The sequence below is a fragment of the Hippocampus bargibanti genome, linkage group LG13, assembly GCF_051943395.1.
Source record: "Hippocampus bargibanti isolate YZ-2025 linkage group LG13, ASM5194339v1, whole genome shotgun sequence".
Taxonomy (NCBI): Eukaryota; Metazoa; Chordata; class Actinopteri; order Syngnathiformes; family Syngnathidae; genus Hippocampus; species Hippocampus bargibanti.
Window position 1 is genome coordinate 18,957,884 of NC_142746.1, and position 27,958 is coordinate 18,985,841.

The 27,958-nt window shown below is 38.1% G+C and overlaps 1 protein-coding gene across 1 annotated transcript; it reads right to left on the bottom strand.

The window, feature by feature from the left end:
• Positions 1-102: 102 nt before the first annotated feature.
• gabrzb (gamma-aminobutyric acid type A receptor subunit zeta, b) lies at positions 103-27,905 on the bottom strand. Its single transcript, XM_089012124.1, has 10 exons — positions 27,410-27,905; positions 23,781-23,871; positions 15,972-16,084; positions 14,367-14,434; positions 12,295-12,512; positions 9,284-9,366; positions 7,656-7,793; positions 6,434-6,586; positions 4,537-4,727; positions 103-3,303 (listed from the first exon to the last, which is right to left on the bottom strand). Exons 2-10 carry the CDS (start codon positions 23,831-23,833, stop codon positions 2,938-2,940), a joined length of 1,383 nt encoding a protein of 460 aa, XP_088868250.1. The 5' UTR covers positions 23,834-23,871; positions 27,410-27,905; the 3' UTR covers positions 103-2,937.
• Between the last annotated feature and the right edge of the window lie 53 nt (positions 27,906-27,958).

A 27,958-nucleotide genomic window follows, 5' to 3' on the forward strand; every position in this document is an offset into this window, starting at 1 on the left:
AGATTTCTTCACTGCAAGACTAATAAAGGCAAATCCAATCCAATATATAGACCCTCTAGAAGCCTTTAGAATGAAAAACTTGTGAGGACCGGCCAAAAGGTCCTGACTTGTTAAAAATGTCCTCACTACGTATGGTATAAAATGTTAGTGGTCCTCACAAGACTAGTCATATGAACACACACACACACGAAAATTAATATCATGACCTGTTTCTACTATTTTTTAAGAGCAGATTACCACTGTTCAATAACTCCATGTTGACTCAGTGCCAATATTCCAATGCAGAATAAAGAAAAAAATCATTCAAAAAAGCAATATTATACCTTAAAATAACTACATTTCTATTATACACACACATTTTATTGCTTTCATCTATTTCTTGACAGTAAACATGCACGACGGTGTAATTTATTGACAAATAGTGAAGCAGAACAATATCTACATCTTTATCGCTGTAGCGCTATACAGTAGAAATATAGTTTTACATGAAAACGTCCCAGGTTGGTCGTCAACATAAGCGTGAGGTATTATTTGACAAGTTCTGTCACTTAAAAGGAAAAAAAAAACAAACGTTCATCCATCTTTGAGAAATACGTCCATTTTGATCTGGGCTCCAAAACCATCGACTGGCATTTTTTGTCCAAGAGATGTCCACGATTGAGTCCATTGCTTTTGATCTTTGTCTTTCAGACAAAAAGCAGTTATCTTTAGCCTTATGACCATCTTTACTTTGACAAAAAAAAGTAAAGAATCCTCCATAGTTTCTCTTCTGTCACTGTAAATGTTGCTGATACGTTTGTTTATAACTGCTATTTCGTAGCTGACCAGCAGATGGCTGTGCTTTATTTTCTCGACATTTACAGGTTACTTAAGTTTCATTTTTTTACTGAGAAGACGGCGAGAATGGAGATGCTTTATCGCTGTATTGTTTAGCAAGGAAAAGATAAAAAAAACGGCGAAGATCAAAACTTCCATTTCGGACGGAAAGCGGGCAAAGTGGTTTGTACGATTTTATTGCATACGTTGTAAAGATACGATGTAAAGTCCAAATGTTTATGTGTAAATAATAGCTATATATTTATACTTGTTTGTAGTTCTATGGTGGTGTGAAATCACATTCAATAATTAACCATCAGTACAAAGAACCGGAGTCCTCTGTTTCGAACGGGAGGACAGTAGAACACTTTCCGTCCGAATAGCAGTTGGGAACTGACGTTTTGAAGAAAACTTTCCCCATCATGTTATTCTTTTAAATTGGGTCTTTTGTTTCTGCCACTGCCTATTCATATTAAGCGGGTTTACTTAAAGGACAACCGACACAATTTTTTGGTTTCCTAACTGACATCAGAAAAACGTTTTATAGCATCTAAAATACCCAAAACACACATGCTAATATTTTTAGTCAAATGCAAAACACCAATAAAAATGAGTTTAAGTGTCCCAAAATTATTTCAAAATGACTTCGGGATGGCAAATTTCAGAGGGTCCCGCCCCCTCGTTTGTGACGTCACCCCAAGACGTCTTGCCTTGCTGGAGAATCAAAACAATGGCTTCAGATTCGGAGAAGATGCTTTCTTGTTACTCATCCAGTTATGAATATGATTCAAATAGTTCTGAAGAGGAAAGCATAAATGTTTGCAATCGATTAAAGAAGTCCTTCCGTATCAATTCGAGCCGTCAGGACTCCAATGTAGCGTCCCAGAAAATGCACAAGATGGCGTCCAAGCTCCCTTGGAAATGGGCTGATTTGTCTGCTGGGAATTTGTGTCAACTAGTATCAAATAGTAGTCTTGGTGCAACACACAACGATTCGCCATCACGTTATTTATGTGTTTTCCATCTAAGATCGCCATCAACACGGATCAACACAAAGTTTTCAGACCAAACAAAGTACCCAAAATGCATTGTGTGTCGCCTTCTCGGTCAGGGGCGTTCCTTCAGTGACGTCACGTACGGACTCGTCACCAACTCAAAAACAAGACTTCCGGAATATTCAACGCGAGTCTTAAAACGTAAAGTATAGCTACATGTGGTGGAATCTTTGCAAAATACGCTCAGTAGAAGTCATTTGAAGCCATTTTAAAAATTATGGACACAACTTGTCCGGAGACGTCGGTTGTCCTTTAAGATCTTTGGGCAAAAAAAACAGCAATTACAGTAAAGTCTCGTTATATCGATATCGGATATATCGATAGTCCCGGTTATATCGATACTATTTCTATGCACGCACGGAGAAAATTACATGCAAACAGGGTCGGATATATCGATAGTCCCAGTTATATCGATATTTTTTCGGACTCCCTTGAATATCGATATAACGAGACTTTACTGTAATAAAATATCACTTAAAAGTAAAAAGTCAGACAAAAAGTAAGCCTATTCGCCCGTGTACAGCACCCCTGGACGTTTGGCCCAAGCATAAATTCCCACACCATCTTTTGTGTGTTCGCTACTTACAAGCTGAACAAGACACAATTACAGTAAATGTGCTACAGTGGGGAAATATGCAAAACGGGTTGGTTTTTATCTTTGGAAGCAATTATTCCTTTTCATGTTCACCAGTCAGCATTAAGTATGCTAAAAGAGTGAAGTTGAATTAAAATAATGACTCATTTGTTTCTCGGTTGAAAACAATCTTATCTCATTATCATGATGTTGCTGCCTCGAAATAGTAAAATGTCAGCTCAGAACCACACCGAAGTCACATTTATTGTACATACAGGGGAATAACTTCCCTGTCTAAATACAGTAAAGTCTCGTTATATCGATATTCAAGGGAGTCCGAAAAAATATCGATATAACCGGGACTATCGATATATCCGACCCTGTTTGCATGTAATTTTCTCAGTGCGTGCATAGAAATAGTATCGATATAACCGGGACTATCGATATATCCGATATCGATATAACGAGACTTTACTGTACTTGAGAGGAATGCTAAAAGTACAAATAATACGTCCAATAAAGAAGATTAACAAGGACAAATGACAAAGGGAAAGTGACTCTTGAGTAGTTGTCTATGTGGTGTGGATTTTTAATGTGACAGCAGCTTATGAAACTGAGTAGTTTGCGAAAGGTGGCCAGAGCGATGGCACACCAGTTGGTAGGTTCTGGAGGAGAGTCGTCGGGTTTGGGTTCACTGCCTGTCGGGCTGGATGGATCGACTCTTAATTCGGTGGCGGCGGGAGCGGCGGTGGGACCTGCGTCGGGTTCTTTGCGCCTCTTGACTCTGTCGTAGGGGCTGGTGATGGTGGTGACGATTCCGTTCATTTCATCATCAAAGTTATGTAATTGGTGGCCATACTGGGGTAAAGTAAATGAGAATGTTAGTTGCCACTTGAAATAAAAATAACACCATTACAGTGATACCTTGGCTTACAAACTTAATTGGTTCCCAGACAGAGTGTGTAAGGCGAAAAGTGTGTATCCCAAAAATGAATTTCTCATAGGAAACCATTAAAATGAGAATAATCCGTTCCCACCCACTTATATCTATGCCAAGGGCAGCCATTTTGACACTTGTTATTTGACACTACAGTTACTCAGATAATAATAATACATTTCATTTTTAAGCGCCTTTCAAAACTCTCAAGGTCACTTTACAGTTACAGGATATTTTTTTTTTCTGTGGGTGAGCAGCGGCAGCCACACGCGCCAGCGTTCACTCAACCCATAAATAATTCAAATAGAATAGTAAGACTAATAGATAGAAAGCTAGCTAGCAAGCCAATAGATAGCTAATAGCTAGATAGCTAGGCTGGCTAACCAAATCCAGAAAAAGGTGAGCCGTGATTGGTCGTTAGTTGATCCCTGAGCAACTGTGATATAATTTTAAGTCGATGCCTGTCCCCTGAGATGGATAAAAACAGGTGCATTTCATTGCTTAATTCATATTCCACAAATTCCAATATTCATCAGAATGCTTTCATCGGTCTACGTCTGTGTAAACTCTCAGTCGTACAGGAGTGGTTCATCGATGAAAAGGTTTCTTCAGCCATCATCTGTACGTTTCGCTTCTTATCCAAGAGGCTTCATCAGCGAACTAAAATCTTTTGCTGGTAGTTTTGGCCCTATATATATATATATCCCTACTGTGCCAGACTCTGCTATGATTGGTCCCTGCTCTCAGGATGGGGGGAGCAGAGGACTACTGCCTGCGGCTACACTGATTACTTCTATTGTCCTGACTAATTACTTCTATTGTCCTGCCTGAGTATGGGGTCTACGACTGGCCTGATTGCACCATTTGCTCCGGTATCACTTCATCAGCATAACTAAGCCTATGTTGCCTAAGAAGTCTGTCGTACGAACGATCCAAATTGAACCTTACCCCACCATGGCGATTTAGTGAAGGGTTTTGCTGTTTTATGAAAATAGCTTCTTTTTAATCGGTCTAGTGGAGGCGGCCATTTAAATTAACAAATTACACTCCACTCAACCAAATTATTGGGGAAAAAAATGTCATGACCAATGAGCAAAGAGCAACGATCACAAAAATGTAAACATCAGGACAAAATAATAACAACAGTATCTCACCATCAGCATCTGCGCGTCGCTATAAGTGAGTGTGCAGAAATGAGCCACAGCATACTCGATGAGAGCTCCAAAAATAAAACTGAAGCAGATTCCCAAGTAGACATCAATAGCCTTGATGAAACAGTTGGCATTTGGTAGCGATGTGCGAGCGCCCATCATCAAAGTGGTCATGGTCAGTACTGTGGTCACTCCTGCCATGGAACACATACACAGTGCACAATTAAGTTATATAAACATGGTGGAAGTACAAGCCCCTGATTTCAAGCATTTGTGCAATGTTTTGAGTAGAAAACTCAATTCCCGTTCCCTGGTACACGTGCAAAAATGTGTCCAGTCCAGTGCCAGGGTTTTTGTCATTGTGAATTCCAGGACCCACAGAATATTGAGTTTTCGGACTAAATAAACATTCAATTCAGCGTAAGAAACCTTGGACTCTCTTCTTTCATCAGAAAAAAAAGAGTTAATTCCTAAACTATACAGGTCTGTGGTTATATGAGCTTGAAATGAGGGCGGCTGTCCAAAATAGAATGCAATACATACTTGTTGGTTTATATAGCGCTTTCACCACAGCTGAAGCTGTAACACACCTCTAACATGGATAAAGGGTAATGCTGCCCCGTCATGCAAGGGAAAAAAAAAAAAAAAAAATCGCCAGAGGCCATGGCCAGCGCTTTATTAGCACCCAAACATGAAAAAACAAAACCCTAACAAAATTAAAAAAAAATAATAATAATTCAAAAATAAGAGTTTGGAGGTCATGGTCGTAAGTACGGGTGGTCGTAAGTCGAACCGGTCGTAAGTCTGATGTAACAAACCTTAGACTCTTCTTTTGTCAGAAAAAAAAGTTAATACCTAAATTATAAGGGTTTGGAGTAATATGCGGTTGAAATGAGGGCGGCTGTCCAAAATACTATGCACTACATACATATAGGTTTATATAGCGCTTTAATAGCAGCTGAAGCTGGAACAAAGCGCTAACATAGAAAATAGGGAAATACTGCCCCATTGTGGAAAAAGAAACAAATTTAGCCAGAGAAAGCACCTGCAAGGGATCATTCCTCAAGATGGTGAAAGAAGAAGGCTACGTTCCTCAAGTGTTTAATGCTAATGCAATCAATGACCATCACAAAGGTAAATAAAACAACTTTATTATACAGTACAGTTTATTTCTTTCATTATAATACCACAGCACATTTATTATACATAAAATAAGGTATATTTTGTGTAATGTTAAGGCTTAGAAAATTAGAAAATTATGTTTTATGGGGACCTGGGAACGAATTATTCTAATTTTAATGGTTTCCTATGGGAAATTAATTTTTGGGATACACACTGTCTGGGAACCAATTAAGTTTGTAAGCCAAGGTATCACTGTATTTGACAAATTAGTGAATGGAGGATTTCATTCATAAATATGAGGAGGGACAAACTCTGACTCCTGATTGAAATCATTTTATTGAATGAATTATAATCATTCACATCTTAAAAATATTTCCACCCTGTCAAGCACGGCGTACTCGAGCGTATGCTGACTGTTCTGATTTGAATGAACGCGAGGGATGCATCCACGATTGGCTGAGAAAAGGCTCATTTCACAATGATACGCTCGAGCACAAAAGCGCCCTGTTGCAATTCGAACAAGACGCCAAAAGAGAGAAAATTCCACCCGTATGAACAGTTTCAATCTGCTTCGTTTGCATTGTGTAAAAATGGTAATGTGTTGTTGTGATCACAATTCATATAAATGTACAGAATTCTAAAACATGGTTAGTTACATGCTTCAAAGCTTATACTGTAATTGAAAAACGGTGTACTTTCCACATGTGCTGTATTGCTATGCATATTATAATACACGTATGCTTGGGAACTTATGTGATTACTTCTGACTGGTACATACCTATACAAATTCGTGCGGGAACAGACGACAAGGAAATCCAAAAGGAGACCCAAGAAAGGACCACCAACAAGCTTGATGGGACATACGTCTCCAGGATGAAGTAAAGAATGCTCCTCTTAAGCTCAAAGTGGAAGACCAGCTTTGGGTAGTGACCTTTTAAACAAAAGGCAGCAAGCGTGTCAATCTCCTTGACAAATACATTCGGACAATACATGCGCTACATACAGTATTTAAATATAACACTTGAGTTTATATTTATACTATATATGTATATATATATATTTTTTATATACTTTAAAATGTGACAACAAAAATATATTAAATAATATTAAAATGTTTCAAATGATTTTTTCATGGTTAATTATAAGTAATTATTCATCATTAATGTATAATATAGAAATAAATATGAATATATAAAATATATGTTCATGATCAATTTACAATTTATATGGAAAATCATTCATTCATAATACATATTTTTTTAATTTATATATTAACTTTATATTTATACTATATCTGTATATGTATCTACATATATTTTTTAATGTGATAATAAAAATATTTCAACAATATTAAAATTTGTATAATTATTCATCATTAATTTATATATATATATATATATATATATATATATATATATATACACACACACACACATATATATATACATATATATATAGACATATATACATATATATATACATATATACATATACACACATATACACATATATATATCATGAGAAAAATAATTCTACACATTTTAATATTATTAAGAAAACTAACAAGTAAAATAATAAATTCATCAAATGCAGAAAAAAAATAAAAACAATAATAATAATCATCGTCATCATCATAATCATCATCATTAAAAGTGAGTCTTTGTGTTGTCATATTTGTTATTCTTTTTTTTTTTTTACTTTGTTACTTCCGTTTTGCTGGTGCGTGTGGCTGCCGCTGCTCACCCGGAGAAAAAATATCCTGTGACTAAAGTGTCCTTGACAGTTTTGAAAGGCGCTTATAAATGAAATGTATTAATAATATTATTATTATTATTGTTATTATTATATTATTATTATTATTATTATCATAATTCTGAGTGATCCCTTTCCGGTTACGCCCATTGCCTCTTTGCAATTTTTTGATGATGATACTAGTGCAGTGTGTTCTACATACTTGGCAATAAAGATGATTCTGATTAAAAGTTTGCCATTATAGATACCAGTTTCATAGATAGCCTCTGACACCGAGGTGTAGTGGTCCTCCACTGTGTATTGCGCCAGTTGAAGAGTGTCCAGGCCACTGACAGACTCATTTCCCCTGGTCCAATAGAACATGACATCATTGATGTTGTAACCCCCTGTGGAACGAGAGACCAATGGAGGTGAATTTTCATTTCAGGAACATTGCACAAAATGAATTTAACAAGAGGTGATGGCACTTGCTTCCAATAGTATTCATCAAAAAAGCGTATTTGGCGTATCATCAGGATTGGAGAAGAATCATCCTTTTCAACACAGCGTGACGCACTGTTGCTCAAGTGGATCTGCAATTTTTCTCTTCAGAGCTTTCGTTCTTATGCCATACAGCAAAACGGTTTTTCAGACATGATTCTGTGGAAGGCAGCACTGTGGAGGATAGTGAATTCACTGTGCTCCACCTACGGTTATGTTATCAGAATCACAATCAGAATCACAATCATCTTCATTGCCAAGTATGTAGAACACACAAGGAATTTGTTTCCGGTCAAACACGCTGCACTAGTATCATCATCAAAAAAGCGGCACTATACAGTTCAATTTGGGCTACTGTTCAAAGAGTTAATGGCTTGGGGGAAGAAGCTGTTTGCTGTTATAATAATAATAATAATAATAATAATAATAATAATACATTTCATTTATAAGCGCCTTTCAAAACTTTCAAGGACGCTTTACAGTCACCTAATTTTCTTGTGTGGGTGAGCAGTGGCAGCCATTCGTGCCAGCATTCACTCTACCCGGAAGTATTTACACGGAGATACCTGTCACGGTTTGCGAGGTGGTGTTGGATATATATATATATATATATATATATATATATATATATATATATATATATATATATATATATATATATATATATATATCAGATTTATAATATTTATAAAAAGGGTTTTAGTGACAGCAGTTCCTAAACTAGTGTTTTATTGAACTTGAGTATTTACCGTAGCAAACATGTGCTCTATTTGCTATCTATTCGCTATCTAACTAGATAGCTAGCTAGCTAGCTATTAGTTATCCATTAGCTAGCCAACCAACTTTCTATCTATAGTGGGACCTTGGTTTACGAACTTAATTGGTTCCCAGACAGAGTGTGTAAGGTGAAAAGTGTGTATCCCAAAAATTAATTTCCTATAGTAAACCATTAAAATGAGAATAATCTGTTCCCCGGTCCCCATTAAAAAATAATTTTCTACTTTTCTCAGCCTTAAAACTACACAAAATATACCTTATTTTATGTATAATAAATGTGCTATAGTATTATGAGTAAATAAATGAACTGTACTGTACAATAAAGTCATTTTATTTACCTTTGTGATGGTTGTTAATGGCCTAAACTAATACTGTGACTGCAAAGTGACCGTGAGAGTTTTGAAAGGCGCTTGATGAAATGGATTATTATTATTATTATTATTATTATTATTACAGTGGACATTTACATTACAGGTTATCATAATTTGTGAATAAAATGGTTAAAGACTATTAAATTTAAATGCAGAAGTCGGGATAAACAAACTATTCCTAAAATGGAGGAACTGCAGTGAGGGCTGAAGAAATGAAATGACAAAAGATAGAAAGACGAGGTTCTTACAGCTCTCCAGTTGAAGGGTGCAGGTCTGCTTGTCCATTGGGTACTTGGTCAAATCCATGTTACAGGCCACAGTAGTGGTAATTCTGCGGGACATGAATGTGGCAGTTCATTAGTTGCGGAAGCGGAAATTTGATTGGCTTTTCATTCAATATTGAATTGAAAGTGCTGGAATTTTTTGGAGTCGATTATTGGGGCCTCTAGTGAGGCCCCCTATTTTGCTTGCATTTTCCTTAGAGAGGGTTGGTGGTTGGGATCTTCTGTGATTACAGTCATCCCTCGCTACATTGTGGTTCACCTAGCGCGGTTTTAGTGCATGTTTGCTTATTTGTTCGTTCAGTCATTTATTCATTCGTTTATTTCAGGGGTGTCAGAGTCGTTTTTTGCCACGGGCCACATTGTAGATATGGTTTCCTCCCGAGGGCCGTTATGAATTTGGGGAAGCCATTAGAATGTTTAATCCCCTACACATATTACATACAGAGCGCTAAATAAAATAATTAATAACTCGTTTTCAAATCTGAAGTCAAGAAAAATGACTTATTGTGGTTTACATCCAAAAATATGACATTTTGGTTAGGATTTTAGCAAGTATAATGGACAAGTTCACAAGTTGATTTACTTTCGCGGGCCGAAAACAATTATGTGGCGGGCCGGATTTGGCCCCCGGGCCTTGACTTTGACATCTGTGGTTTATTTATTCATTTATTTTGTGTGTGATTGGTTAGTTCGGGACACAACCCTATGTGAACTTGTGAAATTTCATAACATCAGTAATTTATTGTTACTTCAACTCACAAAACTATGTTTTGTTGCTGTTATTCTTTAGTTTGATTTCAAAATGATACAGTTCGGTCCCATTTTCACCAAAATCCAGGATTGCAACAACAACACACAAAGTACGCAATGCCTGCGGTGAAGAAGCCATGTTTTGATAATATCTCGTCTAGCTCCAAATTAATAGCAGTGTCGCGTTCTCAATTCTACAGTAACTGTAATGGTTATTTAAAGCTTAATTTGGGATTTTAACACAGACATTTGATTGTGAATGAATCCCTCTGACATAGCATCATAAAATCTCTAAACGACTTGACTGGTACTTCATCTCAGTGCTTTCTTGTGTAATCCTCAAGGCCAAGTGTTGAAACATTTACCAAAGCTCTTACACCTCCCATTCATCACCTCACGCGGTCTCTTTTCTCAGCCTCAACTCTCCAAGGTAGCCATTTTCTCTTTTCGGCCTGCTATAGCTTGACTCAGTAACCGCTAGCCAGCTTCACATCACGGTCTCAGTGAAGCCCGAGGACATTTAGAGCACGCATGACAAAATACATCAAGAAGTAAATAAATAACGTCGCCACATGTTGGCAAGGCAAGGAAATCTCCTCACAGTGGCACGTCATCCATAAAGAGAGACTGAATTGAGCGGGAATACCCAACTCAATATTACCGTAGCCGGAGCTCCCGCTAATTTATTCTCCCTCTGTGAGACGCAAAGCAGGCGGAGATGTCTCTGTGTGTAGTTTATCCGCTTTTTTTGCCACACATTATTGTAGCCAAGGGGGAAAATAAATGAACTGTTGAGATCAAGTCCCTTGAATATACTGTATGATGAGTCAATTCAGGTCTTTAGAGCTTCTCTTGTGTAATCTATGGAGATTGTAACATTAAAGTATTTTTCGCCTTAAAAGGCGCACCGAAAATCCTTCATTTTGACCCTGCTCCTAATATTCGAAGTAATATTGAGCCACAACATGTCAACTGTCAGCAACCACTGACTCCATTTCTCGCTGGGATATACAGTGATACCTTGGCTTACGAACTTAATTGGTTCTCAGAGTGTGTAAGGCGAAAAGTGTGTATCCCAAAAATTAATTTCCCATAGGAAACCATAAAAATGAGAATAATCCATTCCCAAGTCCCCATAAAACATAATTTTCTAGCCTTAAGCCTTAAAACTACACAAAATGTACCTTATTTTAAGTATAATAAATGTGCTATGGTATTTATAATTAAAGAAGTAAACTGTACTGTATAAAAAAAGTTTTTTTATTTACCTTTGTGATGGTCGTTGATGGCTTGATGGAATGGAGTGGCCGGTTTCATCAGCATTAAACACTTGATGAGGAACGTAGCCTTCTTCTTTCACCATCTTGAGGAATGATCCCTTGTCGGTGCTTTCTCTGCGATAATTGTATCTAGTTCCTCATCAATTGTGTTCTGTTTAGCTGGGTTGATAGATTTTTGCATCAAGTGTACAGATGGCTTGTGCGGGTTCTTTGTGGAGCCTGATTGATGGGATATTTTAACCTTGCAGGCTACACTTTGAATTTTCAAAGTTGAAACTCTCTCACTGTCGTCTGCCTGTCTCTTTAATGTTTAAACCAACCGCCCTCACTGCTGCGTTCTTGACCAATCAAATGGCTTTAACCGAAGACTGGGGGCAGAGAATAGAGGACAAAAACAGTCGGCTGCCATTTTGTTATTAGAAGAACGGGCTCGTTCGCGAACGACACATCACTCATTGAGGCAGCTCCGTGTACGAAAAAAGTTCGTAAGCCAAGGTAAAATTGTCATAAATTTAACGTTCGTAAACCGAAAAGTTCGTAAGCCAAGGGGTTCGTAAACAGAGGGTATCACTGTACTCAATGAATGTGGTTTTTTTTTACATCGGTAATATTCACACAGCAATGCAAATGTCCCCATTCTGGGACTATTAAAGGCTTTCTAATTCTGATTCAATATACTTCCAACATGAAAATGTAGATTTTTTTGATAGGCTGAAGCTTTTTCGATAAACGAATCACATGCTTTCTCTATCCTACAATCCATCGGTAGCAGTATCAACTTCAATCTCTGCTCCAGAATCGCATCGTCAACCCTTGTTACATTGCGGGCTTTATCCAATTTCTTTTTCATTCCCGTCATTTCCCCCCCAATGACTTTGCATCGCTTCATAATGCACACAACAAACACAACAACCAATAACCTGACAGCCACGTGTATTATCTAACCTCAGCGCATAAAGGACGGTCCCGTTGGGAAAGATGCGTATCAGTCTGTTCTCCACAGTGATGTCATGAAGAAAAGATTTCTTGGAATCCACAATGAAAGTATCGGGCACCCAAAGGAGTTCCACAAGTCGCCCGTCAAGGCTCAGGCTCTTGTTGCCTTCAAACACCAAACGCTCGTCCGTCCAGCGCTGCCGGAGGAATATGGTGGCTGTATAGTCCTACAAGATTGAGGTCCAAAAGGTTAGTACAAAACTAATGGACTGCTTTACCAAAATATGCTGACAAACATGCAATGTTTTTGCTAACGATGACATTCCTGTATCGAATTTTTTTTTAATCATTGGCAATGCATCAAATCCTCGAGCTGTTTTGTGCCTCAAGCATTTGAAACGGAACACGTTGCATCGAGTCAGCAATTTAAACTCTACGTTTGAGAGAACACAGCAGGGGGTTCAGGTATCAGGGGTTGCTTTGTGCATATTAGTACTGCGAGTTCTTCTGAGAAGTGTTCATGACCTTCAGGTTTCCTACTGTGTTTGTTCATTACCCATCAAAGACCATGCTGCTAATGCGAGTAAGCAAGAACAAATGTTCAGGTAATTGTTTTATGTTCATGGGTGTAATGGGATTTGCATGGGTTTTGGTGAGGGGTTTGGGAGCGGCAGACGAGAAGTGGGCGTTACAGACTGTCACTTTTGCTCTATTATTTGGAGGGTATGATGAGTTAGTTTAAATTGTAAAAGTCAGAGCTACAAAATTACAGGAGAGAAATGAAAACTTCGTGTTGATGGCGAAACTAGAAGGAAAACACATAAATAACGCGACGGTGAATCGTTGTGTGTTGCACCAAGACTACTATTTGATACTCGCTGACACAAATTCCCAGCAGACAAATCAGCCAATTTCCAACGGAGCTTGGGCGCCATCTTGTGCATTTTCTGGGACGCTACATTGCTGTCATTGACGGCTCGAATTGATATGGGAGGACTCCTTTAATTGATCGCAAATATTTATGCTTTCCTCTTCAGAACTATTTGAATCATATTCATAACTGGATGAGTAACAAGAAAACCTCTTATCTGAATCTGAACTCCATGACCCCATTGTTTTGTTTCTTGAGCAAGGCAAGACAACCTGGCGTGACGTCATGAATTGGGGGCGGGACTGAAAATCCCCAGTTTCGAGCTGACTTGTGGCAGTTTTTGGACACTAAGTCATTTTTATTGGTGTTTTGCATTTGACTAAAAATATCAGCCTGCGGGTTTTGGCTATTTTAGATGCTATAAAACTTTTTTCTGATGTCAGTTAGGAAACAAAAAAATGGTGTCAGTTGTCCTTGAAAGATTTGGGGAAAAGTAAAATTAATCTTTCACTTAACATCATCTGTTATCTCGGTTTGACAATATTGACCATGAAATGCAAGTTTATGCCTACATTGGCAATTCAAATGTGCTGAACATAGGCAGAAGTTTAAAGCGTAAAGCCTCCCAACTAACACTGTGTACCTTTCAGGTGACGTAAGAAATTAGAAATTCTTGTGAGACTGAAACATTTATTTCATCAGATGTGGGGGAGAGGGTGGCTGATCTTGGAAGATTTCCCAGCTCGTGGATTGCCGTGGTCTACATTTGTGACATTTGTTGGATGCATGGCCAAATTCCCAGAAGGACTTATAGAGTCCAAGTCAAGTTCTGTCCCAGACGGACATTTCTGCAGTTCTTAAAAAGATACGCTTCCTTGGATCACTCCAGGGCAAAACTAGAATAATTGTCCTTTCATTTCAAACTGATTTCTACCACCCGTACCCCTTAACCCCGCAAGCAAGTATCCCCCACGGCAAAAAAAGAAAAATCAATATGTTGCACAGCTCCATCTCGAGTGATACATTTAGCCTTGCCAGTTTCTTTTAGGACAAACATGCATGTATTGCAACATTGAGTTGTTATCACAAAAGATTTTTAGCAAATAGTGTTAAGGGATGTGGGGAAAATATGGTATGTAGTTTGTTTTGCTGTATTGTTGCATACTTTTAATTCAAGTCATAAAAAATTGTACACACCAAACTGTCTTACCATATTGATTTCCGAAATGGTGTCAATGCTGGCAATGTCCAAGCTCATACCAACAGTCACAGGACCATCTGGGAAAATAGAAGCAAACAATATAAGCCATATGTCTTGGAGCATTGTGGAATTATAAGTAATGTTAAGCAGTTATTGACAGTTTAAAAATGCTTTTTAGGGCAGCTTTATGCGGAAAATATGGATTCCTTATTTGGCAACTTGATAAATACCGTATGTCACTGTAATAATACTAATACTAATAATCATAATAATATACAGTGAGACCTCAACTTACAAACACCTTATCTTACAAACTTTTCGTCTTACAAACGTCAAATTTATGAAAATTAAACCTTATAATAAAAACTATTTTCATAATACACACCCACCACGGCTGGCGGAGTGATCTTTGGCGGAAGCACACGACCGAACAGCACCAGAGGTGAAGTTACCAACAGTCCTTATGGAAGGTGACTCTCCTTCCATAAGCCATCAACGACCATCAGAAAGGTAAATAAAACGTTATTTTACAGCACCGTTTATTTCTTTAATTACAGTCCTCGTGTAATGCGCCTCTCTTTCCAAACAGCAATTCCCTTTGACCTTCGACCTCCAACGCCATTCCATCAAGCCATCAATGACCATCACAAATGTAAATAAAGTGACTTTGTGATACAATGCAGTGTATTTCTTTCATTACAGTACAATAACAAATGCATTATACATAGAATAAGGTATGTTGTGTGTAGTTTTAAGGCTTATTTAGTTGAAAAGAATATTTTATGGAAACCCGGGAACGGATTATTCCCATTTTAATGGCTTCCTATGGGAATTTTTTTTTGAGATACACACTTTTCGCCTTACACTCTCTGTCTGGGAACCAATTAAGTTCGTAAGTTGGGGTCTCACTGTATATGTATGATCATTATAATATTATTATGATTATAAGTACTAATACTAATAATAATACTAATACTAATAATCATATTATTAATACTAATAATACAGATACTAATATTAATACTACTAATACTAATACTACTACTACTAATAATAATAATACATTGTATTTCTAAGTGCCTTTCAAAACTCTCAAGGGAACTTTACAGTCACAGGATAAGAAATTTTTTTTTCCTGCGAGTAAGCAGCGGCAGCCAGACGCGCCAGCGTTCACTCAACCCGGAAATGTACGCCACTAACTCAAATATAAAATGGCCACAATAACATTCAAATAAAGTAAAACTACTCATTATTTGATGACAATGCTCTGATCTTAGCTTGAAATGGGCATCCCTCATTTATAAGCGCCAGCTAGCTAGCTGTGTCCGAGATTTAGTTGTACAAAATGGAGGATTACTTTATGTATATGGATGGTAGATTTTATTTTATTATTAGTTGTATTTTTTTGTGGCAACCAGATTTCAGATGATATTTAATAATAATAAATAAATATCACCTATTCTATACCCGTCAAGTCATTCCGGCCATTTGATAACTAAAACAGCAGCACCGTGGTGGGTATAGTAGGTCTGATTGTTGGACATCATCAATCATGTAATACAATAATACTCGCAGTCAAACAGGCATTTGTAGATGAGAATGGAATTTCCTTACTGTCAAAGAACGGCCTCAGGTACTTGTTATATCCTTTCATCAGCTTTTGAATGGTTGGAGGCAAAATTTCACCTTCCTTCATTTCTGCATTGAACATGGAGCTCTCTAGCAACCTGAGGAGGACAGTTAGAAGACAAAACAGTGAAGAAACCTGCATTTTCTGTGTATGTTCCACACTGTGGGGTGATCCGTTTAGTTCTAGTGCAAAATCTTGCCAAATTTGGCCAAGACAGGACTGGGCATAAAACGGAGATAAGGCTAATGATGTTTCATGTGTCTTCTGTGAACATTAGCATTGTATGTACTATGCTTTGCTGTACGGACATGTTGGAGTGAGCTGTAGATGAGAAATGGGATTGCAAATACAGTAAAGTCTCGTTATATCGATATTCAAGGGAGTCCGAAAAAATATCGATATAACCGGGACTATCGATATAGCCGACCCTGTTTGCATGTAATTTTCTCCGTGCGTGCATACAAATAGTATCGATATAACCGGGACTATTGATATAACGAGACTTTACTGTACTACAATATATATTTGTATTTTGAATATGTTAACTAATTCACTGCCAGATGCAAAAATTTGTCAATTCCAGTGCCAAGGTTTTTGTCATGTTCAAATTCCAGGACCGATATAATCTGAAGTTTTAGGACTACATAAACATTCAATGCAGCGTAAGAAACCTTGGACACGCTTATTTTATCATTAAAAAAAGAGTTAATTCCTAAATTATATGTGTCTGGAGTTATATGAGCTTGAAATGAAGGCAGCTGTCCAAAATACAATGCAAAACATACATATTGGTTTATATAGCGCTTTAACAACAGCTGAAGCTGGAACAAAGTCCCAACATGTAAAAAAAGGGAAATGCTGCCCCCAATGTGGAAGAGAAACAACATTGCGAGAGGTCTGGCCAGGGCTTTATCAGCACCCAAGGAAGACTACGTCACATTTTCAATTCCCAAATAAATTTGTGAATGGCAGTGAATAAGTTAACAACATTGCATGCTTTATAGCATTTTATACATGTGTTGCTTAGAATTGGGAATACTAATAATACTAATACTAATAATAAAATTTAATTTATAAATGCCTTTCCAAAATCTCAAGGTCACAGGATACGTTTTTCTGCGGGTGAGCAGCGGCAGCCACACGCACGAGTGTGGCTGCCGCTGCTCACTCAACCCGGAATAACTCAAATAGATAGAAAGCTAGCTAGCTAATAGATAGGCAGCTAGCTTGCTAATAGATAGGCAGCTAGCTTGCTAATAGATAGCCAGCTAGATAGCTAATAGATAGCAAATAGCTAGCTAGCCAGGTAGCTAGCTAGATAGCCAGCTCGTTAATTCCTAAATTATATAGTGCTTGAACAACAGCAGAAGCTGTAACAACGCGCTAAAATGGAAAAAAGGGAAATCCTGCCCACTTGTGGAACGGAAAAACATTGCCAGAGGTCTGACCTGTGCTTGATCTGCACCCCCCCCCTCCATGAAAAAAAACAAAACCCGAACAAATTCGGGAATGCCGCTCCACATGTTAGTTTCAATTCCCGAATAAATACGCGTATGGCAATGAATGAGTTAAACATGCAAAAAGTGACTGTTAAATGAAATATTTCAAAATTCTATCTTCTGCTTGCCCCATGTGGCCTCCAAGTAGAACCTCTGGAGCCGACAAGCTTCCACACAGATGTAAGTCAGGTTCTGCTTTTAGACTACCTGACTGTGTCAAATAAGTGGAGACAGCTGCTAAGTTGCTCCCAGCACCCTGTTGCTATGCTGCATGAAGTCTCACTCACATGGCTTACAGCCTGTTGTTTCTGTTGTCTTGGATGCTAAAGCCATGGTAGTGACAGCGGTGACAGCGAGCGCTCTCACTGCATTATCATTCTAGCTCACCCTGTAGGGTTACATTCACAACACGGATTTGTTTGCAAATTTTCCCCCAAGCAAACCGCTTAAGAAAACGTTTCTGCTACAATGTAATTAACCACAGAGAGTGCGGAAATAAAATAAATTCTAATCATGTGAATGTAACTAAAAATTATATTACATGACTGGACATATATCCTCTAATTTGATGTGAGAGTAAAATACATGATAGTATAAATAGTCTAAAAAAATAGTCTAAAAAAATAAATAGCTTGATAGTGAGATAGCTAGATAGCGAGATACCTTAGCTAGATAGCTAGGTAGCTAGGTAGTTATAACCGAACAGTAGCAATAGAAGCCTAGCTAGGTAGCAATAGAGAGCTAGATAGCTAGCTAGTGAGCTAGATAGCTAGATAAAGTGCTACATAGCAAGCTAAAGTGCTATCTAGCTAAAGTGCGAGATAGCTAGAGAGCGCGATAGCTAGAGCGCGAGATAGCGAGGTACCTAGAGGTCAAGGTAGCTAGAGAATGAGGTAGCTAGAGAGCGAGGTAGCTAATTAGCTAGATATCCAGAAAGCTAGATAGCTCGATAGCTAGAGAGATAACATCAGCTCACATTAGGTTGAAATGGAACTCCATTCAATGGCTACTTTATTCCCTCCAGCTACTTCGTAACTAAAAATATGATTATGGCATCCGCTATTGCGGACCAATAGCGTTACCCAACCAACAATTTTGTGAAAGAAAGTACACTAGACATTAGAGCAGATAAAATCAGGGCTAAATTGTGGTGAATATGTAATTTTGGTCCATTTGCTTAAGGTACAGGGAGACACATTCTAAGCTGTATGGATATGTGTCGTGGATGCCACTGTATTTTGTACAAAAATATAGCAATGATTTGCACCAGTGTCTTTTAATTTTCGGAATTTAATCTTTTCATTATTTTATTATCATTGTTTCATTATTTCATTATCAGTATTTATTATTCTATTTAAAGTAGGATAATTCATCACACATTTTCTAATACCATATTAAAGTGCATTTAAAAAGCTTTCAAATGATGTATACATTATTGTTCTATGACAAATAATAAGAAAATAATGGAATTTGCGAAATATGAGGGGATTTTCTGCCTGTAATTACACAGTTAAAAAATGCAAATCTGTGACCGAGTTCTTTATTACAGTTTAAACTATCATACCTTGGGTACTTTTTGGCAGATCTTAACGAGTAAGGTACCATTGGAAAGCTTTTGAAATTCTAAACAAGAACAGAAAACACAAGAAAAGATTCAAAATATAAATTAGCAAATACCGATCGAATGCAGGCAGATTTTCATCAGAAATAAAAAATGGCTGTCACTGAATGCTCGGAAAGAAAATTGCGAGCTCGAGAAAAATATATTTGCTAATGCTTCTTTTTGCTTGAAACTTGGATGTTATGGAGAAAAATATATATTCTGCCACTTCTATGAGTTATAAAAATACAACTTACTCACCTTTATAAACTGCAGTGTTAACAAAAAGACCGTAAATTTCAATATCCCCCCCCCCCCCCCCCCCGTTTCTCGTTGTCGTATTGGGAATTTTCAAGAACCGGCATGGAGGGAAACATGTGTAATATGTCAGCATAAGCTTCATAGCTTGGAAAATCCCACAAAAAAACTCTTAAATACTTTACAAAAATGCAATGATCTACGACTGAGAGTACAGAGTGCGCTCGGTCCACTGGACAGAAACAATCGCGGTGGAATATAGGTCACTGTAGCGTACCTATTTTAAAGTATTTCGAACACATCCTTTGACTTTTTTTTTTGTTATGTTGTTGTTTTATTGTTATGTTGTTATCTCGCTGTAGTTTAAGCAGCATACTAAACAGTAACAAACCTGCCGATGCCCACAAACATTTCTATTTTTGGGCTGCAGTATGCTTTCTCCTCCCATTTGAAAGGAAAGTCTTCTGAGGGCACATTTTCCCAGGGTGGAATCTGACAGACCTGACACACCTGCCCACTGGGCTGCCTATCAAGAATAATAAGATAACACACTGAGTGCCCACAACTGAGCCCATGGTGCCGATGCAATCCTGAAGTGAAGCTGTACTGAAGATCCGATGTTTACAAAAACAAAAGAATACATGAACAAACAAAGAAGAAAAAAACATACTTTGACATTTTAAATTGTTTTTTATGTTTTTCAGGTACAGTAAAGTCTCGTTATATCGATATCGGATATAACGATAGTCCCGGTTATATCGATACTATTTCTATGCACGCACGGAGAAAATTACATGCAAACAGGGTTGGATATATCGATAGTCCCGGTTATATCGATATTTTTTCGGACTCCCTTGAATATCGATATAACGAGACTTTACTGTATTTCAAATGATTACATTGAGAATATTCCGCCATCAACACTTCACATATTTCTGGTACGCATGCAAATTTAGAACAAATTCATTTAGAATCCTTAGATATCTGAGTGGTTCTATTTATTTTTTTTGTTTTGGACTGGATTGGATGTACCTTTATTCGTCTCGCAGTGGAGAATTTTATATTTCGCAGCAGCAAAATTATGAAAGGTAGAGGAAAGGAAACAAAGAAGCTAGGCAAGACGTTGTAGTGTGACGTCATGAACTGGGGGCGGGACTTTCTGAAACTCGCAATTTCCGGGGTCATTTTGTGGCAGTTTTGGGACACTTTAAGTCATTTTTATTGGTGGTCAGCCTGCGTATTTTGGGCATTTTGATGTCAGTTAGGAAACAAAAAAAATGGTGTCGGTTGTCCTTTAAATTCACATTTCGAATGAATCCATTTTCTTTTGGAAGGTCCTTGACCTCAACTGCAAAGTGAAGTCTGTGACATTTGAAGCCGTGGTCACTTGGGACCACTTGCATGGCCTGCATCTGTCTATACATTTAATGGCCTAAAGGCTATAATAATGTGCGTTGGCTTCATTTTGGATGCTTGGTTGGATGAATCCGTTTAGACAACGTTATACAGAGGTGCCTTGGAATGAAGGTCTTACACCCCATGGCAGAATTTGCCTTTTCAGATACGGTTTCATGACATAACCCCTTGAAAGACCTTCCAACCCCATAGAACGCTTCTTCCCAATCTTCATTCATTTCAAGCCAAGCATCAGTTCAGGCAGCTCTTGCGCATTTCATAACAGATTAATTTATATGACCATACCCCCTCCCTGCAGTGAGCTGAGTAATGCTCTCCGTGGACTCTGTCTTTCCCTTCATGCTTCCTCTCATTCAACAATATGCATGTAGTCCTGCTGGCTTCCCACGCAATTTCGATTGATTCATGTCATTATCGCACACTATTTGTATAAAACATGCCCTTTTGTTGTACGGAAAATCCTAAGTGAGCATATGTTCAGGGACCAATTTGATTTATTTATATATTTGAAGCATTTCGGTGCTGGCTGGGATACAGCTTCAAAGTTTGTTTTTAAATAAATAGCTCGATAGCTAGATAGCTATATACAGTAAAGTCTCGTTATATCGATAGTACTGCTTATTACGATACTATTTCTATGAACGCAAGGAGAAAATTTTCATGCCGCAGGATCGGATATATCGATATTTTTTCCGACTCCCGGGAATATCGATATGACGAGACTTTACTGTAACTAGATAGCTATTCAACTAGCTCGATAGCTAGGTAGCGATAGATAGCCAGGTAGCGATAGATAGCTATATAACTAGATAGCTATTCAACTAGCTAGATAGCTAGGTAGCGATAGATAGCCAGGTAGCGATAGATAGCTAGGTAGATTACTCTTAAAAATGTGACTAAGGATTCACAAATACAGTTTTTATGAGATAATTGCACTCTAGATATTATAGATTGAAGTCATGTTTCCATTATGATGATTTATTTAATTAAGATTAAAACTACCTGTGTAATGAAATAAAAGTAGTAAACGAGGGTTGATTTTGTTCGAGTCACAAATATTTATCAATGATATGTTCACAGTGATACGTCGGTTTACGAAACCCTTGCCTTACGAACTTTTCGGTTTACGAATGTTACATTTATGAAAATTTTACCTTGGCATATGAACTTTTTTCGGGATACACACGGAGCTGCCTAAATGAGTGATGTGTCGTTCACGAACGAGCCCGTTCTTCTAACCACAAAATGGCAGCCGACTGTTTTTGTTCTTTATTCCCCGCCCCCAGTTTTCGGTTAAAGCCACGTGATTGGTCAAGAACGCAGCAGTAAGGGGCGGGGGTATTACAGACAGAGAGTGACCCTGTTCTCCAAAAAAGAAAATGGCACCCGGCTTTTTTTTTATCCTCTATTCCCCACCCCCAGTCTTCGGTTAAAGCCCCGTGATTGGTCAAGAACGCAGCAGTGAGGGGGTGGGGGGTTAAACATTTAAAGAGACAGGCAGACGACAGAGAGAGAGATAGTGATAAAATGGATGGAAAACAGTGACATTTTTAATGGTTTCCTATGGGAAATTAATTTTTGGGATACACACTTTTCGCCTTACACACTCTGTCTGGGAACCAATTAAGTTCGTAAGCCAAGGTATCACTGTATTTTAATGTCTAATCTTTTTTTACAGACAACTTGTTCATCTTATTGCAGATTTTGAACAGGTGTGATACTGTTTTTCTAACCATATGCATGTCTAATGTGGCTCACCATGGTCCAAGGGATGCCCAGAGAGCTTATGTGTATGCTTATACGCATGGAAAATTCAAGAGAACATTGTTACAAAGCTCTACCTTTAGGCAAATTCATACCTTTGCATACAGTATAACGTCTATATCGCATACCCTTTCCACGTTATGCTCTTTGTTTCACACTTCCCACAAAGTCCTTCATTGGTATTTCAAATTAGAATCTGACATGCCGCTATTCTGAAATCCAGTGGAAACCTAGCACATGGGTGGTGCATTCTTTCTTTGTGTATTTTTTTTTTTTGCAAACGAGAGCAATTAGAAATGGGAATTTGCGATGTTGTGGGTGTGAACACCTTTGACTCATTTTCCAACCATTGCAATTTTCTCCTTTAAAATCAGTACACGGTATTTGAAATTTCAGCACAGTTTTTGACATTTCGGAAATAGAAATAGAATCACTGAAGTCTGTGTAGAAGGCTAAAACAATTGTAATTAATAATGGATGCATTGCTTGAGGAGCCCGCGAACTGTCGCAGCTTGGAATTGAAGCGGATTTACGTGAGAGAGATGTGAGACAGTCTCTTTTCGTCAATGGATGCTACAGCATTGTTTGCTTTCAACATTTAGCTTGTGGCGAGCATGCACATTTCATCATGACACCACTGATCCACTAGTGAAAAGGATGCTTTGACCCGCTCCTCTTTTATCTAGAACTGTTTTATAGGACAAAGAGGGTGCAGAATGTGCTTAAGATTGAATCACTGTGTGTTTTGTGTTGTGTCATATTATTTTTTATTTTGTTGTTTTTACTATAAGATGGCGCCGCAACAGTGGCTGCCTTTACAGCAGCTCCTGTATTTTGTTTTTCCACTTCTTCCTTTCCTTCCTCCACTGCAAGACTAATAAAGGCTAATACAATACAATACAATACAATTAATAAAATAAGATACACAATATATATTTGTATAGCTTCACATTTGCCTGCTTATTTGGGCTTTTTTGCCTGCACCTCGCTCAGATTCCAAAAACTGGTGTCACATCACTTAGGCCAAAACTTAAACTGCTTCTAGCTAGTCCAAACTTAAATCTACTTTCAGCCACCAAATAGTCAGGTATACCAGGTGCGTGTAAAAAAACAATGCCCTCCACTGGACCACTGGAACACTGAGCATGGCACCTGAAGCGCACATGTCCCATCTACTAAAATAGTCCATTATGATTTTTTTGTTGTTGAGGTTTTGTGTTTGCAAGTTATATTTCGTCTTCTGTGAGCCATCTTACCTGTTAATGAGGAGCACAGAGAAAAGGGTCCCTGCAGATACAAATAGACCCATGGCTGCAGAGGAACTGAGGAAGCCGTAGAGATTGGGATCTGGAGCAAAAAACACAGAAGATAATAGCATACAAGTTAGCATGATGCAATACTTGATGGATTGTGTTGCCTTTTAAAATAATACTGTTGTCTGCAGCAAAAAAAAAAAGATGCAAGATTGTGCTTCTGCTTAACAGTGTTAAAAACAGATAACAAGCACCACAGACAGTGTAGCCGATTGATCAAAATATCGTCAAATATACATTAGTTTCACTCATGAAAGAAAAGAATGACCCCCGGCTGTGTGATGACCTCAAAACACCCCGTTATGCATGTACCTTATACAGCAGTGATATACAATGATGGCCTGCCTTTAGCATATTCCCTATAGAGTATAATGACGTTGTTAATGACTTCTCTCTTTGTGTGAAGCCTGTGTAGCTCAAAGCCACGGTCACGTCTTGATCGAAAAGCAAAAAAAGGAGCAGTGCCGTTTCCGCCAAGTGGGTGTTTCGGGAAGTCTCAGAAGATGAAAGTAATCAGAAAACGATTGGAGAATTGCATACTCACCACTTGTACAGACTCCCGTAGAAGGCAAATTTGGCCAAGGGAAATAACGACAGGGATGGCCAAATCCCAAATGTTTTTTTTTTGACAGTGTCCTTTTGTGTTACTTCCTTTTTAAATTACTTTTTAAAGGACAACCGACGTCTCCGGTCCATAATTTGTAAAATGGCTTCAAATGACTTCTACTGAGCGTATTTTACAAAGATTCCACCGCATATAGCTATATTTTACGTTTTAAGACTTGCGCTGAATATTCAGGAAGTCTTGTTTTTGAGTTGGTGACGAGTCCTTACGTGACGTCACTAAAGGAACGCCCCTGACCGAAAAAGACACATTGTAGCAGTCTTTCCATCACGTCAATGTATTTTGCTGCACTTGTTTGGTCTGACAATCTCCTGTTGCACCCAAAAGCCGCCAGAAGAGGGCGTCCAAGCTCCATATAAGGAATTTATCAGCCTGTGGAAACGCAGGTGGCCACAGGAGGTCGCCATTTTGTGCCTCTTTTTTTGGGTGAGACATTTACCCCCAATGTTGCCTCAAAATGGCACGAAATAAATTCTTTAATCGATTGCAAACATGTATGCTTTCCTCTTCAGAACTACTATTTGAATCATATTCATAACTGGATGACTAACAAGAAAGCATATTCTCCGAATCTGAAGCCATTGTTTTGATTCTCCAGTAATGCAAAACGTATTGGCGTGACGTCACGAACTGGGGGCGGGACTTTCTGAAAATGCCCAATTCGCAGCTCAATTTTTTGCAGATTTTGGACACTTTTGTGTTTTGCATTTGAATAAAAATATCATACTGCGTGTTTTGGGTATTTTAGATGCTATAAAACATTTTTCTGATGTCAGTTAAGAAACAAAAAAGTGAAGTCGGTTGTCCTTTAACCAACTGCATGTACTGTATTTCAATGACTAACTACAAGAGAAGTGTCCCATTGGCTTGAAAGGATATAAAGAAATAAGAAACGAATACTGTATGGGTCACATCTGTGCTCAAAATATTCTGTATTTTACTCACTTCTTATTTCGACACATTTGCAATCCAACCAGAGACAAACAAGACGAGTTGAAGACACCATTTCATGCTAAGGAAACGAGCCATCACTCACCACTTGGCTTTTACCGCAGGCATAATGGTAGAAGGAAGGGTGACGCGGAATAGCCAGAGCCTTGAGTAAAACCTTATTTGACACATGTGGGACTTAAAAATGTCCATTTGTTTCAATTCTACAACTTGATGAAGTTGGAGGAGATGCGAAAACAAGAATTTGGGAAGACATGGACGCACGTCTCAATCAATGAAATGTGGAGAATAATTTCCAAAAAGATTTTGTTTGTGACAAATGGTTCTTCTGCTGGATAAGGAAGCTATTAATAGCTGGCTGTTAGCTATCTATCTAGCTAGCTGTTGACTGTCTAGCTATCTAGCTGTTAGCTGTTTAGCTGGCTAGCTATTAGCTGTCTATCTGGCTAGCTATCTGGCTAGGTATTAGCTATTTGGCTGTCTAGCTAGCTAGCTATTTGAGTCAGGAAACACAATAGCTATCGAGCTATCTATTAGCGAGCTGGCTAGCGATTAGCTATCTAGCTAGCTTTCTATCTATTTGAGTTATTCCGGGTTGAGTGAACGCTGGCACATGTGGCTGCCGCTGCTCACCCACAGAAAAACTTTATCCTGTGACTGTAAAGTGACCTTGAGAGTTTTGAAAGGCGCTTATAAATGAAATGTATTATGATTATAAAAATCAATTTTTAATACGGTATTATTCATTCACTGCGAGAAGAAATGTGTCCACTCCAGTGCCAGGGTTTTTGTCATTTTCACTCAAATTTCAGGACCCACAGAATATTGAGTTTTAGGACTACATAAAACATTCAATTCAGCGTACAAAACCGTAGACTCTCTTCTTTCATGAGAAAAAAATAATCAATTCCTAAGTTATATGGGTCTGGAGTTATATGAGCTTGAAATGGGGGCGGCTGTACAAAATATAATACATACATATTGATTTATATATCGCTTTCACAACAGGTGAAGCTGGAACAAAGCGCTAACACTCCGATACCACTTCCATGTGCCACACAACCCTATTTATGTAAATCCCATTCCTCTAGCCTCCAGTCCCGGTTTGTGATGGTTGGCCTGCATTGTGAGATCTGAAAAGATGGCAGCTGGCAATTTAGAACCAATGAGTGAACAAAAGCTGTACCAATTAAATATGCCCTGCAATCTGTGTTTGTTCCAAAGATAAAAGGGCAATGAGTGGTAGCTGACAAATTCTTTGTGAAATTAGCGGAGGAGAAATCTAACATAATGCTTTGTAAAGATAACAGAGATTTTTGGCAGCGCTTTGCATTGTGGAATCATGATATATTTGTTCAATTGAGTATATATAATAAACAATAGATATGACAGGTTTAACTAAATTTCTGTTATAATTCCATTTTATTCAAGAGTCTCATATAGCAATGCACTGAGCAGCTGTGTGTCATTCATTCCTCACTTTCACTTTTGTGTCACATTTCAAGGATGTTTTAGCCTTGGAAGTGAATCTCCACTTTTTTACTCCCCTCACACTATCCTTCCTCCCGTGTCTAAATCATTCAAGCGATCAAACCCCCTTTCACCTCGGATATTCACACCAACAATTACGATGCAAATACTATGCAGCCGTGCACGAATTGAAATCATTAACGTCAACGATTGATGTGGCGAATAACCAGCGCACGATCTCGTAGGGGGGACAAATTTGTATGAACTACATCCTGTCAGTGATAATTGATTACACGGGGACTATTTTAGAAGAAAAGAAGTTTTTAAAAAGTCATTCTCGTCTTTCGAAGTTCTAAATGAAAAATCTCAATGAAAGCACGCGTAGGAACGAGAAGCAGCATAGAACACAAAGGAACAGAAACGAATTTAAAAATATTTTCAGATAAAAAGGAAAATGAGGTTCACATTAAACAAGCGCTTCTACCTGCTAGACACATGGTTTAAAAAAAAAAGAAAAGAAACGTACCTGATTCTGCCGATCGTTTCGTCTTCACATTTTATAGCGTCCTGGTTTTTACGCCATCAACAATGAAAGAAATCCTCCTTCTCGTCTGTGTCCTTGCGTTGGTAGACTGTTCGATTCAAGACGGCACCCGCCGATCCGAGCTCACGAAAGAGCGATAAAATAACCGTGGTTGTGATCAGTCAGCAGATTCCCACATCACTTATGCGCTTGGACGTGCTTCTGCGTAATGACGCACACCGGGCAGATGTGAATCACCAAACACATGGAATCTGGAATCGAGTTCTTTGTTATCGTGCACTCGCGATAAAAAAACAAACAAAACTCAGGGGCATTCAACACATACCTAATTGCTATTACCAAACGGCATTCATAAAGTGACTAATCTAATAAGTAACATGTAGCATATCTCACATATAACATTAGTTCCATGTGCACTCACAACCATCAATGACAGCGAAATGAAGTATAATTGTAAACCGGAATGAAATAGCTTCGTCATCTATGTTGGTTCTTTGAAGAAATTCAAGTGACAATAATCCTGTCAGCACA

Coding starts and splice junctions, on each gene's coding strand:
- gabrzb (XM_089012124.1), bottom strand. CDS start 23,833: ATGGGTCTATTTGTATCTGCAGGGACCCTTTTCTCTGTGCTCCTCATT. Junction 7,794..9,283: donor CACCCTTCAACTGGAGAGCT/GTAAGAACCTCG, acceptor CTCGTTCCACAG/GGGGTTACAACATCAATGAT. Junction 4,728..6,433: donor TCCCGCACGAATTTGTATAG/GTATGTACCAGT, acceptor GTTCCATGGCAG/GAGTGACCACAGTACTGACC.